Raw genomic sequence first — 15241 nt, 5'->3', positions numbered from 1 at the left:
AAGGCCTGAGGCTGGGTTACTTTAAGGCAACTGTGTTGTTGGCTTCTGGGTAACCAGCAAGGTATTATAGAAGGCTTTGTGCTGGCTTGGTAAATCTAAGTATTGGAATATCCACCAGCTTTGGGGATTGTCTGCCCAGTTCTTTGCAGTTCATCCTAATTGCGTGACCTCAGTTGGTTCCCTTCGTATTCTGGTCACACTGGGTATCATTAAAAACTCAGCATTCACCATTCCACGCACCAGCAGCAACCATGCTTTGTCTTCATGTTCTTAGAATGGATGATGCAATGGCCACCCTTAAACAACTGCCAATTTCCTTGGATAATGACTTAGAGAGCTGCATAACAACATCTCAGTATCTGCAATATTCCAGGGACGATAGTGGCAGTATTCTAGTATTTTTGGAACTTAGATACCATGCTGATAAGCATCTTAAAAGTACCTTAGATAGAGAAGTGATGCCTGACAATAAGTAGAGGGAAATTTAAATGACCCTGCAAATATACTGCCACCGTATCTATTTATTTAAGGCAACCTTGGCAAGTTTTAAAGGCTCTGTGCCATTATCACTGTGGAGTAGCAAATGATGAGCTTTTCATGTGACCCATCAAACAGACTGAAACTCACATATAAGAGTCAGCACTCAATGATACCGGGTCAAACTATAAAAAACACACAGAGAAAAAAAAGCCATTACCAGGATGCAAACGTTGGCCAGGCAAAAGCAGAAGCTCATTATTTAGTATTTATATTACAGTAGCAGCCAGAGGCCCCAGTCAGAATCAAGGTCCCCTTGTGCCAGGCCCTGTACAAACCCAGATAAACATAGGGTCCTGGCCTCAAAGACTCTACATTCTTTAATGAAAACTGCTGACCTTTCATCCTTTTGATGGCAGCATCCATTCGCAAGCCATCCTTCTTAATTCGTGCTTTAAGGACTTGTCCAAAGTTGCCCTCCCCGATCACATCTTGAAATTTGATGTCATTCCACTCGAGGACTGGATAGATAGTGTGGTCTGGGCTGTTCTTGGCTTTCCTGCTCAGAGTGAGAGTTCCTGAGTTAAACTGGACAGCTGGCTCTTCTCTCTGTGAAAAAAAATAACCAGGTGTTAGTAGTTGTTGTTTGTAACATCTGGAGTAATACCACAGAACTTATTGTCCACTCAATATAAGCATATGGGAACTGAGCCTTCTCTTGCTTATTGTCTTCTGCAGAGTCATTCCTGGTTTATTCTGTCTAAATGAGAGGAGTGTCAGACACTTGCTGACTACTTTTATAATAGTGTAGTGGAGGCTGACAGAAAGTAGGCTACAGGGTTGGATAAGCTTCCCTGGAGGTTCTACTGCCGTGTTGGGGAAGAAAGAAGAGAAAGTGAAACATCTGAGCAAACTATTACATCTAGCAACTAAATCGTCTCCACTCTCTCCCTTGCCTAATCAGGCTGTGGTGCAGCAAATAGTCTGCTGTGTTTGAAGGGTCATCCTCACTTTAATTAATGCATCCCCATAGGATTTGCTTCTGTGGAAGAAAAGCGTGTAGGGAGAGTTTCTGTGGGACCTAACAACTGGTGATCATGGCCCATACTGTCCACTGTATGAAAGAAGCTGGTAGAGGTGTGGTGCTGCCATTGGCTGGCTCCTGGCCTGCTGTGCCCATCTCTAAAAACTGTGGAGGAGCAGTTACTGGGGCTCAGAGTAGCAGCAACTTGAACTGCATTTTACAACCCACGGTGCAGCTTAAGTGGAGACCACGCCACACAGAGTAGTGTGTTCACAAGCCTTTCTCTGGTCTGGCAGCGCATGCCTCCTGTCCTCACACACATCAGATCACAAACTGGTTCTGCAAAGGAGACAGAAGCAGCAAAGCAGAAGGGGAGACATAGTACATAGCTGCCTTCCTCCTCTAGGTGGACCCTCTACTTCATATCCCACAATTGTGACCCCCTGCTCACCTCCGGGTCAGTGGTAGGAAAGCTTGATACTATTAATGCTAACACATGCATTACGGGGCAGCTTTATTTTGAAAGTCAGAAGAGGAGGAGGAGGGAACCATCAGGAAAAGACAACAGATGAGGCTGAGATGAACAACTGCACCGACAAAGCAAAACTGGAAACTCACCACCACGTTTTGGAAGGCTTGAGCCATTCTGCGCTGGAAGTTGGCTCGCTTTAGCTGCAGCATGATGAGAAAGGCCAGCAGGATTGTCAGGCAGGTCATCCCTGCTGAGCCAAGGATAGCAATCAGCAGCATTTTCCCTCCCTTCGATTCATACGGAGCTGTTGAGGGGAAAATGGTACTTAACAGCATCTGGTTAACATTGACAATCCTCTGAGGGAAGTAAATATTAGCGTTCTCATTCTACAGATACACAAATGGAAGCACAGAGAACTTGGGCCTCATCTTCAGTAGTGCTGAGCAGCTGTGGCTCCATTGATTTCAACTGGAGCTGGGGGAGCTCAGCATCTCTGAAAATCAGTCTGTGGGTGGCCAGGCTGGTGACATTCCATGGCCTGTGTTATGCAGGAGGTCAGATTTGATGAGCTAATGGTCCCTTCTGGCTTTAAACTTTAAGCATCTATGAAACATTGGGCCCTCAATAACTGGGGCACTGAAAGTCAGTGGCCACTTTTGGAAATTGTGTGACTTGCCCCAGGCCACACATTGAGCCAATAACAGAGCTGGGATTCAAATTCTAAGGCCTTTGTCTGGATGTGCATTGTGTATATTTATGTTAAAATACAACAACATTCAGAGTAACAAATAAATAAAATCTCAGGTGTTCATAGTCCCCAGCTCTGTTCTCAGCTTGCTAACCCACATGGCCTCCCAGACCATCCAGACATGATTTGGATTGAGTTCAGTACGCTGGAGTAACCAACCTTTTGTTTCCGAGAGAGTCTTCAGTTCAAGAGAAGGGTTTGGGTTGCTCAGTCCAATATTGTTCTGTGCACTCATCTGAACCAGATACACAGTATTCGGCTCGAGGCCCTTGAGATGATACTGCGTGATGGTTGTGTTTTTTATTGTGATGTCAATGTGGTTGTACTCAGCCTTGCCATAAATCTTGTAGCTGATGATGATGGAGGAGATGGACTGTCCTGCAGCAGTTGACCAAGAGATGATGGCAGAGGTGTCCGTGATGTTGAAAAACTTGATGTTGTCAGGTGACGGTGGGATTCCTATCAACAAAAAAAGAACACGTTCCAGTTTACATCCATCCTTGCTCCTTCTTTTAGTGCCAATCCTTTCCCCAATACTCCCACTGGCTTAAACAGAACCAGGATCAGGGTGACAGTAAATGAAACTTGACTATGTTTCTATAAACTTGACATGGTGCATTTCATGCTGGCACCAACTATTGCAGTGCTGAACACTTCCAGCAGATTCCTCGTGGTATTCCCTATCCTTGCTAGGAAAAAGAAGAGACTGCTCCAGGTACTATCCTAGACAAAGGGATTCCTCTTGAATTAGGGCAGCATAATTTTACCTCCCAACTGGATCAGCATCCCCCTGTGGCTCCAGCATCCCTCACTTTTCATTGCTTTAAGGCCTGTTTTCCTTGTCCATCTAACAGCCGTTAGGAAGGGTAGAAGTCAACAGCAAAACTCCCACAGATTTCAATGGGAGCAGGATTGAGCCCCTAGCTGGTGGCTGCAACCACAGCTGGCAAGACAAGTTCTCCTCAGAATAATATACCTATTGTGATATTTCCAGAAGCAGGTCACCACTGTCATGTTTGTAATACATGCAGGGCCCAGCTGTGCAACCTTTACCAGTGTGGGTAAGCATCTATGCGAATGGGATTAGCACTGAGGTTGCAGGCGTGAGCAGTGCAGAGATGTGTCCTTCCCGAGGAGCGTACTAGAAGCACTGTGCCTCAGGCAAGCACAATGACTTCATGAGCCCCAGGGAGTGTGGCTGCGGTGACAGTACTCTGGGGGGCAGGTGAGTCTATGGCCTTACCACATTCTCATCCCTTCCTACCTCCTTTGAGGATTCTAGCACCAACATTACGATAGACTCAACTACTCTCTGCACTCAGTATAGTGCACAAACATTGCACCTTCTCCTCACCGTTCAGTGCTTGGTACAACTCAGCCAGATTTTCCAAATCAATGGAGATCCTGTTGTCTTGGATGGAGCTGTGGGTGCCAGCACTTCTGAGAATCAGGCCCTCAGGGTGGGATTTTCAAGAGCACCTAAGTGATTTAGGAGCACATGTCCCATTGAAAGTCACTGAGACCTGTGCTCCTGAGTCACTTAGGAACTTTTGAAACTCACATCCTTAGTCTCTGACTGGGGGATAAGAATTAGTGCTGACCCTCAGCTATCCCTCTTAACAATAGCTAAAAGCAGCTGTAAATGCGCATTCAGAAGCACTATGCTATCATTGCAGAGGATTGGTGTGACGTTGCACTCCATATGTTTTATGGAAATATGTTTATAAGTGTAAATATAATGTAACTGGAATATGCTTTATACAAAAGGTCTCTCATAAGGTATCATTACAAAGCTTATAATCTACTGAGTGTGTTCATCCTATTTGTATGAATGTATCATTCTTGTATCTGAAGCTAGAAATATGAAGTATTACTCTGAAGTCCTATTGTAACTATGCAAAGGGTGGGCCATTGATGGTGGCTTGGAATCTTGATGGCTCCCATTAACTAGGACAATTGGTTGTGAATGGCTCTGTTTACTCGCAAACCTTCCTGGGTACGTGCAGGCCAGCCCTGAAAGAATGGAGAATGTGATCACGTCACCTGGTACTGGAATCCATCTTAAACCTGGTGCTTTTCCATTTAGAAGGAAGGGTGGGGACCCAGACAGACAAAAGGTTCCTGCCTTGTGCCAAATCTATAAAAGGGGGTGGAATAGAACAAAGGGGGCTGCAGTCATGAGAAAACCCCTAGTTACCACCCGAGCTGGAACTAACTAGAACTGTACTGGGGAAAGGATTGGGCCCAGCCTAAGAAGGAGTCTAGTCTGTGAAAGAAGCTTATTGGAACATCTCTGAGGGTGAGATTTACCTGTATTCAGTTTCTTAAATGTATTAGGCTTAGACTTGCGTATTTTGTTTTATTTTGCTTGATAACTTACTTTGTTCTGTCTGTTATTTCTTGAAACCACTTAAATTCTACTTTTTATACTTAATAAAAATCACTTTTGTTTATTAATTAACCCAGAGTAAGTGATTAATACCTGGGGGAGCAAACAGCTGTGCATATCTCTCTATCAGTGTTATAGAGGGTGGACAATTTAAGAGTTTACCCTATATAAGCTTTATACAGAGTAAAATGGATTTATTTGGGGTTTGGATCCCATTGGGAACTGGGCGTCTGAGTGCTGGAGACAGGAGCACTTGCTGAGCTGTTTTCAGTTAAGTCTGCAGCTTTGGGAGCGTGGTTCAGACCCTGGGTCTGTGCTGCAGAAGGTTTGCGTGTCTGGCTCAACAAGACAGGGTTCTGGAGTCCCAAGCTGGCAGGGAAGACTGGCTCAGAGGTAGTTTCAGCAAATCAGGTGACAGCCCCAAGTGGGTCTCTGTGACCAAACCTGTCAAACAATTACATTTTACAGAGACCTCTAGCAACATCAGAATCCTGCTGGGAGCGGGGAGGGGGGAAGAGGAAGAGAAAGGAATAAATAAAGTAAAGTGAATCCAGTCACTTACTGTCACTGTAGGTCCATGCATACAAATAGTCACTCCACTCTCCTTCAGACCTGGTATTCACACGTACCCTGCACCTATACTGCTGTCTGGGTTCTAAATCATCAATAACCAGAGTGGATATATTTCCTGGCACATGGGTGATATCAGGTCTGTCCTCATCACCACTGTTGTCCTTCACACTCGTCCTTTCCACTTCCACAAGAAGGTCATCTTCTGGTTTCTGTGCTATTGGCTGCCATGACAAAATCAGAGATGTCCTGCTTTTAGGAAGGAGGGTGAGACCTTCTGGTGGAGGAAGACCTTAGAGAATCCACAGAGAGAGAGAGAGAAAAAACTTGATTTTATGTCTTCTGGATACTTGCACACAAAGGCTGGTATTAAAACAATAATCTGGAACTGGCCTTCTGGGTTAGCGGTTAGTGCTCTGCATCGCCAAGTGAGGCCTGAGGGCATCCAGAGTTCAAATGTTGTCCTTCATACCTAGCAGAGGCTAGAATTGCTGTTGAGGTCAAATGCTCAGCCCAAGCCTGGTGTGTTTTGGGTTGCTTCTCAGGGACATGGCATCCTTGCCTGGATCACAATACTGACATTTTTAAATGACTTTAGCATTTTGCAGTGCCCTGATGATGCCACTGGAAAGTGCTGTCAATCTCTGATGCCGCTGGGCCTGCCACAAGTAGCAGGGCGGTGGATTTCAGATCTTCAGTTTCTCTGCAATGCCATTTGCTCCTCAGAAAATCTGGAATTTCTCTAGCCACCTCCTCCAGCCACATTCCCTCCTGGACTGAAGGATTCATGTGGCTTCATTTGCTTTGTTTTTGTGAAAGATTGTTTACCTGATGACTGATTCTCCACTGCCCTGCACTGTGTATAATCATTGATAGTGCTAGAAAGTGCACGTAAAAGGCTAATACAGGGATCAGCAACGTTTGGCCCGCGGCCCGCCAAGGTAAGCCCCCATGGCGGGCCGGGCCGGTTTGTTTACTTGCCGCGTCCGCAGGTTCGGCCGATTGTGGCTCCCACTGGCCATGGTTCGCTGCTCCAGGCCAATGGGGGCTGCGGGAAGCGGCGCCGGACAAGGGAGGTGCTGGCCACATCTTCCCACAGCCCCCATTGGCCTGGAGCGGCAAACCACAGCCAGTGGGAGCCGCAATCGGCCGAACCTGCGGACGCGGCAGGTAAACAAACCGGCCCGGCCTGCCAGAGTGCTTACCTTGGCGGGCCGTGTGCCAAACGTTGCTGATCCCTGGGCTAATATGTCAATTTGGCAGCATTCTACATTCACTTTTATAGCTGTAAATGACTACACATGGGGCAAGGCAATGGAGAATCAGACCCTTTCACTTAGTTCCTGTCCACAGTCACATTCGCTAGAGCAGAATAGCAAAAGTAAACGCCCCTCTCACTACCTACAGTTCTTCGAAGGAGAATGAGGGGGCCTGAATTACTATATTCTGTGTGGTTAAGTAAAACAACAGAGCTATGGGACAATGTGTGGATAGAGATAATAGACTTGGGAATTCAAATGACATTGAAGGAGATGGGGTGGAGGGAAGAAAGCTAATACTCCCCAGCTAGTAGATCCCTGGTTGGTTGCGGGTGTGCACAAGCTCCATATAAAGAACTGCTGACCTTGTGTCCTTCACTGGGATGGAGGAGGGTTGAGAGATTACTGATGCAAAGTGGAAGTTTTTAAACATGAGGAAAGGGCCAGGCCCCTCTCTTTTTATTGCTGGGTCATTTCCATTTTAAGGGTTCAGTAAACAAGAGGTCATTTATTTAGTGCTTAAGTATTTGATTTCTTCCTGTTCCTTGACTCAGTATGAGATTCTGATTTTTAAATAGTCTTTACCTTAAAGAAGTCAACATAGTCTAATGGTTAGAGCCATCACTAGTAACCAGAAGAAGGGGTTCTATCCCCAACATAGCTGAGTACTCTCTGTGCGGCACTAACCTCATTGTGCCTCAGTTTTCCCACCTGTAAAATGGGGAGAATTATATTTAGCCACTTTTGCAATTCTTCCCCCATTTTCCTTTGCTTTGCTTGAGACTCCTCTGAAAGGATCTGAGCCTCCCCTGGCCTCACCGTTTGAGAAATATTGTTTTACAGCTTGGTCCAAAACCCACTGAAATCAATGGAAAGGCTTCCATTGACTTCAGTGGGCTTTGGCATGCATGCAGCTGAATGCGGCTGTGCACATTGCAAAGAAAACGAAGAAGGCTGATTGAAAGCTCCCCATGTGAAAGGCCAAAAGTCCTACGTACCAAGTGCAGCTGTTGTGAAGCTTGCCTGTGGTCCAGGATGCCCTTCTCCACCATCCCCTTGCCGGCTTAGCTGAACACAGAACTGATATTCTGTTTTGGGTTCTAGATTATCTAATTTCTTGCTCTTTCCATTCACTGGGAACGAAAGGAGAAAAAAAGGTCAACCCTCCATTCCATTCTGAAAAATAATAAGGGATTTTCTGAATCCCGCATCACAGCTGGGTCTGCTCTTGAGAGAGGTCAAGGTTATGGGCTCCGCTTTACCCCCATTACTCTAGGGTGAGCTGTTTAGACGTACACGTTAATTACCATTATGACAGTATTGCTTATGACGGGTTAAAGCACCAGCAATGCCCAGCCTTGCTTGAGATACAAAAGGGCAGCTTTTCCAAAGTACTGACGTGCTCAGAGTCCCCAGTGGGAGCTGCTGGGTGCTGAGCACTTCTGAAAATCTGGCCCCAAGTGAGCTGGCCCCGATCCAAAGATCTAACAATCTGATCCTGTAGTCAGATATGGGCAGGCAGACCTCTTCGCTCTTTTGGAGCCTTAATGATGTCATTGGTCTAGCTCAGGGGTCGGCAACCTTTCAGAAGTGGTGCGCCGAGTCTTCATTTATTTATTCTAATTTAAGGTTTCGGGTGCCAGTAATACATTTTAACATTTTTAGAAGCTCTCTTTCTGTAAGTCTATAATATATAACTAAACTATGGTTGCATGCAAAGTAAATAAGGTTTTTAAAATCTTTAAGAAGCTTCATTTACAATTAAATTAAAATGCAGAGCCCCCCAGACCAGTGGCCAGGACCCAGGCAATGTGAGTGCCACTGAAAATCAACTCGCGTGCCACCTTTGGCATGCGTGCCATAGGTTGCCTACCCCTGGTCTAGCTATTAGGAGTTCAGATACCACAATGATGGACATAACATATAAGCTTGGAAAGAACAAATTGGAATCCTGAATACCCGTGAACGTGTTGGTTAAAGGCTCAAGAATCCTCAGTGTTGATGTATCTGTGTTTCATCAAGAGATCCCAGCAAAGAGACTTGGTGTCTACTGAAGACGATGTGTAAAGGGATATAGGTTAGACTCCCATACAATCAGGCATACTCCCTTATAGCTACCTGCATCCAGTTATTGAGATGTAAGGGAAACCAAGCTGGAGTAAATTACACATTGAGGAGTCAGAAGGTGTCAGTTAAAGAGGATGGGGGCTTCTTTAGATTATACCTTCTTACATCCTGCAGTTTATTGTTTTTTTTTAGCTACGCTCCTCGCTTCTGGCCTGTCAGAGGCTGAAATACATTTGTTTACATTCCCTTGCACTCAATAGGTCAAATTTAGAGTGATGTATAAGGTGTGTGTCTGTAAGTTACTCACATACTCACCAACATGTAAGTGAGCCCATGTAAGCCTACGTGAATCTAGAAAAAGTCTACATGGCTTTAATGTACATTGAGGGGACTGGATGAAGTGGTTAAGCTACACCAATTTATCCTCTCCTCTAGGCTACTTAAATTCACTTGACTCAAATCTGAACTTTGCCCTTGGTCTTTAGAAGTCCTAGAAGCCAGTACTTGGGTACCACGGTGATAGGAGCCTCACAGGTCTTCCTCACAGGTCTGTCTCTCCAAAGACCTGCAGATGCTGCCCCTGTGGGAACTGGAAGTTCCTGGACATCACTACAACAACTGCTGTGGCCATATACTTAACTTCAACACAATGGACCACCACCAGTATAACACACAATCTCAGGTTTTATATCTTATAAAAACCTGAGACCATTTGCTTCTGCTGCTGCTTTAATATCTTTTTAGCTTAAAAACTACATAAGAATTGCTCGTCAGGGCCCGCCGTAGGTTCTTTGGAGCCCTGCATAAGTAAAAGTCATTTTTCAGAACAGAATTTTACTTTAGAGCGAACACCACATTCTAATTTTGCTTCAGCTTGATTGCACATGAGGTTTCTGTATGATTGATGGGATGAAAGGACTGACCCTTACCTTCCACTGACATCCAGGGCTGATAACCTTTAGCAGGCTTATACAGGAGCTTGGTTAACACAATCGGTCCGTCGCCAGTATGGGAGTCAGCATTGATAGCGATGATGAGAAAATTATGTCCACTGTCTATCATCCTCGGAGCATACTGAGGCACAGGAGGAACTGAGCAAGAATGTGACTATTAGATCAGATCTTTTATTTGTCTGTATTAATAAAACTGTGGCATCTACCTGGATTCATAGGAATACAGGTATTGCCAGACTGTATCAGAGCATGGTCCGTCTACTCCAGTACCCTGTTTCTGACAGCTGCTTCAACAACATTTCTCTGTGGTAGGGAAAATTTCTTCCTAACTCCCATTAGTTAGAGGTGGGATTATATCCTAAAAAATGAGGGTTTAGATCCCTTTCCAAACGCTTGGATTTTTTTTTTCAATCTTTACCGTCCCATTCATTTGCCAATTCATAAAAATTACAATGCAGGAGGTGGCTGTTCAAGGTAGAACTGTTTTAATATTTTGAATGCAGATGTTTATTTAAACATTTCCCTGTAGTGTTGTCAATAAAAACCATTCCAATCTTGTGCCAGTCCATGAGAACCAGAAAGTGAAACTGATTGGAAACACTGTCCAGGCTGAATGAAATGCCAAGAAAGTAAACAAATGTTATCCTCAATAAAAATACATCAGATTTTAAAAATTCTTTCAGCTTTAATAATCCCAGGTAGGACTATCAAGAGGAAGGAAGACTGTTAAAATATGGGTTTTGATCTAGAGAGTGTCCCCTTATGGTCAATATGCTCCCTACTGTAAGGGTCCTATTTCTATAACTCTTATTCACTTTGAGTAGCACTTACTTACATACCCTGATTTTTAGAGCTGCTGAGGGAGACACAGAGGCCCATTGGTGGTTCACTTCTCTGTGTCAGCAACTCTTGTCAAGCCTGACATACTCACTACACCTAATATACTATTGTCATGATATAGACCCAAAAGGTAGCGTGTAATGTATCACTGGAAAACTGATAACTCACTGATCATTAATATTCTTGCATGAGGTATGGATGGGTGTGTACAAAGAGAAACAGCAGGGAAGGTAGCTATCTACTGTCTCCAAGATAAATTAAGCATTATCAAAGCAATGTAAGCCTAGTTTACATCCAGATCAGCACAGGGATGGAAAATCAACAGGAAGCCTTCCTGCATCTTTAACAGGGTAAATGAACTTTGGGAAAACAGCATGATGTCTACATCCCAGCAGGAGAGAGAAGCTTGGGCTGGCTTACTTTTCAAAGACTACATTTCAAAAGTGTACTGGACTATACAAAGAAAGGGGAGAGAGCCCCATAAAATTCACGGGACCAGAGCCCTTCAAATCACAGGACATTGGAGCCTTCAACCCAGGGGGCTGAAGTTTCTGGGAACTATATATAGGTGAGAAACCTGCTTAGGCAAAGACTGTAACTTGCTGAAATTAAGTTTTAGTCTTAGAAGAGTATTTTTACTTTTGTTTGCTTGTAACCCTTTCTACCTTTACTCCTTTACAGACCTTTGAAATTTTGCTTAACAAACTTATTTTTCTTTTACGAAACGCCAATTCTGTGCAGTGATTGAAGTAAAAGTGTTTGTCAAACCCAAGTTAAATTAATGAATTGGAGTGTATTGTCTCTTTAAAGGAGCAATGAACGAATAACTTCTTGAGCCTTCCAGGAGAGGACTCTGCCGGAAGATGTCTCTGGGGAACTTGGAAGTTGGGGGTCACTGTTTGTTACCTGCAGGACAAGGTTTGGACTGGCAGAGTCCTGAGGAGTTTGCTGGCAAGGCAGACAAGCTGGTGTGTCAGGGAGTTGTGACAGAGCTTAGCAGTATCAAAACTCTCACTTGCTGAGGCAGAGAGGGGTAACGCAGTAACTCTCAATTCTGGGAACATTGTCACACTGGCAGACAGTTTGGGGGAAATTCGGGAGTGAGAGTATTGGGGGTCGCTCTGCAAAAAGTAACTGGGTTGTGGAAGCCAGGGTGTGACCTGCCTGCTTGTATGCTGGCTGTTGGTGTTCGGGCTGTGAGCCATAGCGGCATAGCACTGATGGCATCCAAAGTTGCAGGACAGGCGGCGACACAACCTCTTACTGGTCTGGCTTGAACCCCAAAGCACCATCTGAGCGCCTGTATCTCTGAAGTCTCTGGTTTTCTAGGTGCTCAGTACACATGACAATTGGGCTTCTTTTATTAAGATGAGTGAATATGGATGGCAGTGCCTAATTTACACATCTATGTTTGAAAATACTTGTCCTAGTCGCTAAAGAAGATTTTCCATACTACATTAAATATCAGCAGAGCAGCAAGCTCTGGGCCTGATTCACAGCTCTTTCCAGTCAATGGAAGGACTTCCATTGAGTTTAATAATGTAGGCTTTGGTTCAGGCCCTTTGAGCATAGCTGGAGCATAAATGATGGAGCAGGATAATATACATGGAAAGGGTTAAGTATTTGTATAAACATGACATAAAGAAATGGGCTCATGACTCAACTCAATGCATTATCAGATCTCTGAACAGAAACTGCTAGAAGATAGATAGCATCTCACGAATGTTATGGACATTTAACGGTGTAAGCTTGCCCGGGTTAAAAGGGGGATGCAAGGACATCTAAAAGCGCATGAGTCAGAGACCCTTACCTTTAACTGTAACATGGAAAGGCTCTTCTGCCATCCCTGCTACTGTCTCAACACTGCAAACCCATATTCCTGAGTCAGGGGGCTGGATTCTATTGATATGAAACTTTGCCTCTGAGCGATTGCTAACAAATGAGACGGGCTGAAATGACAAATCATAAGAAGGGTCTGACAAACCTGAACAATGAAAAACCTCCTCCAAGTCACGCCTCCTCCTAATTTAGGGTCTCATCCAAAATCCATTAATGCCAATGGCAAGTCTCCTATTAACCTCAATGGGCTTTGGATCAGGCCCTTAGTATACTGCATGTAGTCATTACATGTAGTATATTACACCTCAGTCAGGAGTTTTCTAGAGCAGACAAAATGGCCCTGGTAACTTCTGATTTTGATCTTACTGTAGCTATGTTATTTCCTGACTACTGCATGTTTTATTCTGCCACCTTCACTTTCCTTTAATGTAGCTTTTAACATGGAACAATAATAAATATAGCTTCCATTTATAATATCGGTCCTCCCAAAAAATCCCAAAGTACTTCAGAGAAAGTCCCGCTTCTATTGGCCTCAGTGACAAAACTTCCATTGATTTCCTGCTCTGCATGTATGAGCCCTCTTCACCCATCTATAAAATGTATCTAACTCTGAAGGAAATTTTACAGCCATTGCACATCAGTGTTATTTACTCAGTTTTGCTGCTACAACTGGTTGAATTAGCAACTACCAGTAAATCATCCAAAGAACTCAGCCCTTTTTCTGTTTTGAGTTTTGCAAGAGCATTAATTATTCAGTCTTTGCTGAATAGTTTGGGTGGTGAATTGTGAGCCTATGTGTTGTTCACAAACAGTTAATTTCAGTCATTTGCTACTTATTATTCACTGTGTTTGGCTAGTCATCCAAGTCACATGATATTTTTCTACTACCTCTTAAACGACACCTCTACCCCGATATAACGCGACCCAAAATAACACAGGTTCGCATACAACATGGTAAAGCAGCGCTCGGGGGGGGCGTGGCTGCGTGCTCCTGCAGGTCAGCATGTCTGGCTCCGACATGCTTTGAGCGGCGTGTTAAGGGTGGGAGGCGGGTGGGCAAGCGGGGTGAGGAGGTGAATTGGGAGGTGAGCGGCAGGCAGGAGAGGGGTGAGAAGGCAGGCAGGCGGATGCGGGGAGGCGCGCCGGACAGACGGTGAGGAGACTAGAGGGGAGGCGAGCAGCGGGCAGGCGAGTGGGTAGGTGGGGTGAGGAGGCGAGCGGCAGCCAGGTGGGTGGGAGTGCTGGGCGGATGGTGAGGAGACTAGCGGGGAGGCTGATTTGTCCCGGGCCCCACACCCCTCTAGGGACGGCTCTGACATGCTGCTCTGATCGGCGTGTTAAGGGTGCCGGGCCGGGGCCGAGGGGTTGGATAAGGGGCAGAGGGTCTCTGGGGGTGGTCAGGGGACAAGAAGCAGGGTGGGGGGGTTGGATGGGTCTGGGGTTCTGAGGGGTCAGTCAGGGGGTGGGAAGTAGGTGGGGATCAGATAGCGGGTGGGGCCAGGCTGTTTGGGGAGGCACAGCCTTTCCTACCCGATATAACGCGGTTTCACTATAATGCGGTAAGATTTTTTGGCTTCCGAGGACTGCGTTATATCGGGGTAGAGGTTTTATTTAAACAGGGAAAAAACAAACAAATGAAGAATGACAAACAGAACAGCAAACACTCTTTTTCACAGACAAATATCAGGGTTTGTATGCAAAGTAGGGGAATTTGTAAGAAGGACAGACATTCCCCCAAACAATAGTGCAAACAGAAGCCTGTTTGCACAAATTGCCATAAACAGTGAATAAAAAGCGGCGCAAACATGGATGAACTTACCAACCAAGGGGAGTTTGAACAAATACTCACACACTTTTTCACCATTATACAGCAAGTTCTGGATCTGATTCAGAAAAGCACTGAAGCACATGCTTAAGTCTGTCCCTAGACAGATGACCATGCGCTAAATGCTTTTGCGGAATAGGGATAGTTTCCTGAATTGGCACCTCTACGAGTCTAGGCAAGTTCATAGAAGCTGGTTGAAAATTTGGCCCTGAAGATCTCGGGGCATTTTCATACCACCAAGGAAGTGTACTTGGTCAAAATGTCTTTAGTGTGCAATAACTAACAAATAAACATAACAATAATAATAAAAATAAGAAACAGTGTAGAAACCAACCAGGGACTTACCTTGAAGACAGTCCCATCTTGTTTCAACAGTTTAAATTCTTCAGTAACAGGAAGTGGCTTGCCAGTGGCTATACAAATAGGCTTAAACTCTGCACCAGAATTGAGTTCCACATGGTCTGGCAAGTGCTTTATCTGAGGTGACACATCAGCTGAACCTGTGTAAGGAACCCAATATTCACAACATGACATCTGCTGATTGCTTTCCCCCCTCAGAGATAAAACTGAGCAAGCTAAGAGGTTAAAAAAAGCAGCTACAATTCAAATCCAGTGCATATGTTGAACAAATTGTAGACCTGAGATATAGTGGGCCTGATTCTCCTCTCACTTACACAGGATTAAATCAGAAATAATTCCACCAAAGTCCGGGGTGTTACACCAGTGTAAAACTAAGTCAGAAAAGATTCAGACCCAAAACATACCAAGCACAAACAAT

General features: G+C 44.8%; 1 protein-coding gene across 8 annotated transcripts in view; it reads right to left on the bottom strand.

Annotated features, from left to right (window-relative positions):
• The window catches only part of TEK (TEK receptor tyrosine kinase), a 62890-nt gene that overhangs the window by 15921 nt on the left and 31728 nt on the right, over positions 1-15241 (bottom strand). For 2 of the 8 annotated variants that reach the window (XM_008168739.4, XM_042850366.2), the window contains 8 exons: positions 14809-14963; positions 12610-12748; positions 9936-10097; positions 7938-8072; positions 5673-5972; positions 2881-3180; positions 2120-2277; positions 876-1086 (listed from right to left, as the gene is read on the bottom strand). In XM_008168739.4, the coding sequence (XP_008166961.2) occupies positions 876-1086; positions 2120-2277; positions 2881-3180; positions 5673-5972; positions 7938-8072; positions 9936-10097; positions 12610-12748; positions 14809-14963 (1560 nt within the window). The remainder of the gene's footprint in view (positions 1-875; positions 1087-2119; positions 2278-2880; positions 3181-5672; positions 5973-7937; positions 8073-9935; positions 10098-12609; positions 12749-14808; positions 14964-15241) is intronic. The other 6 variants (XM_008168740.4, XM_065549670.1, XM_042850367.2 and 3 more) reach the window with 3 other exon arrangements.

Source organism: Chrysemys picta, chromosome 6 (assembly GCF_011386835.1).
Source record: "Chrysemys picta bellii isolate R12L10 chromosome 6, ASM1138683v2, whole genome shotgun sequence".
NCBI lineage: Eukaryota > Metazoa > Chordata > Testudines > Emydidae > Chrysemys > Chrysemys picta.
The sequence above is the reverse complement of the archived record's forward strand: the minus strand, read 5'-3'. Positions and strand labels throughout refer to the sequence as shown.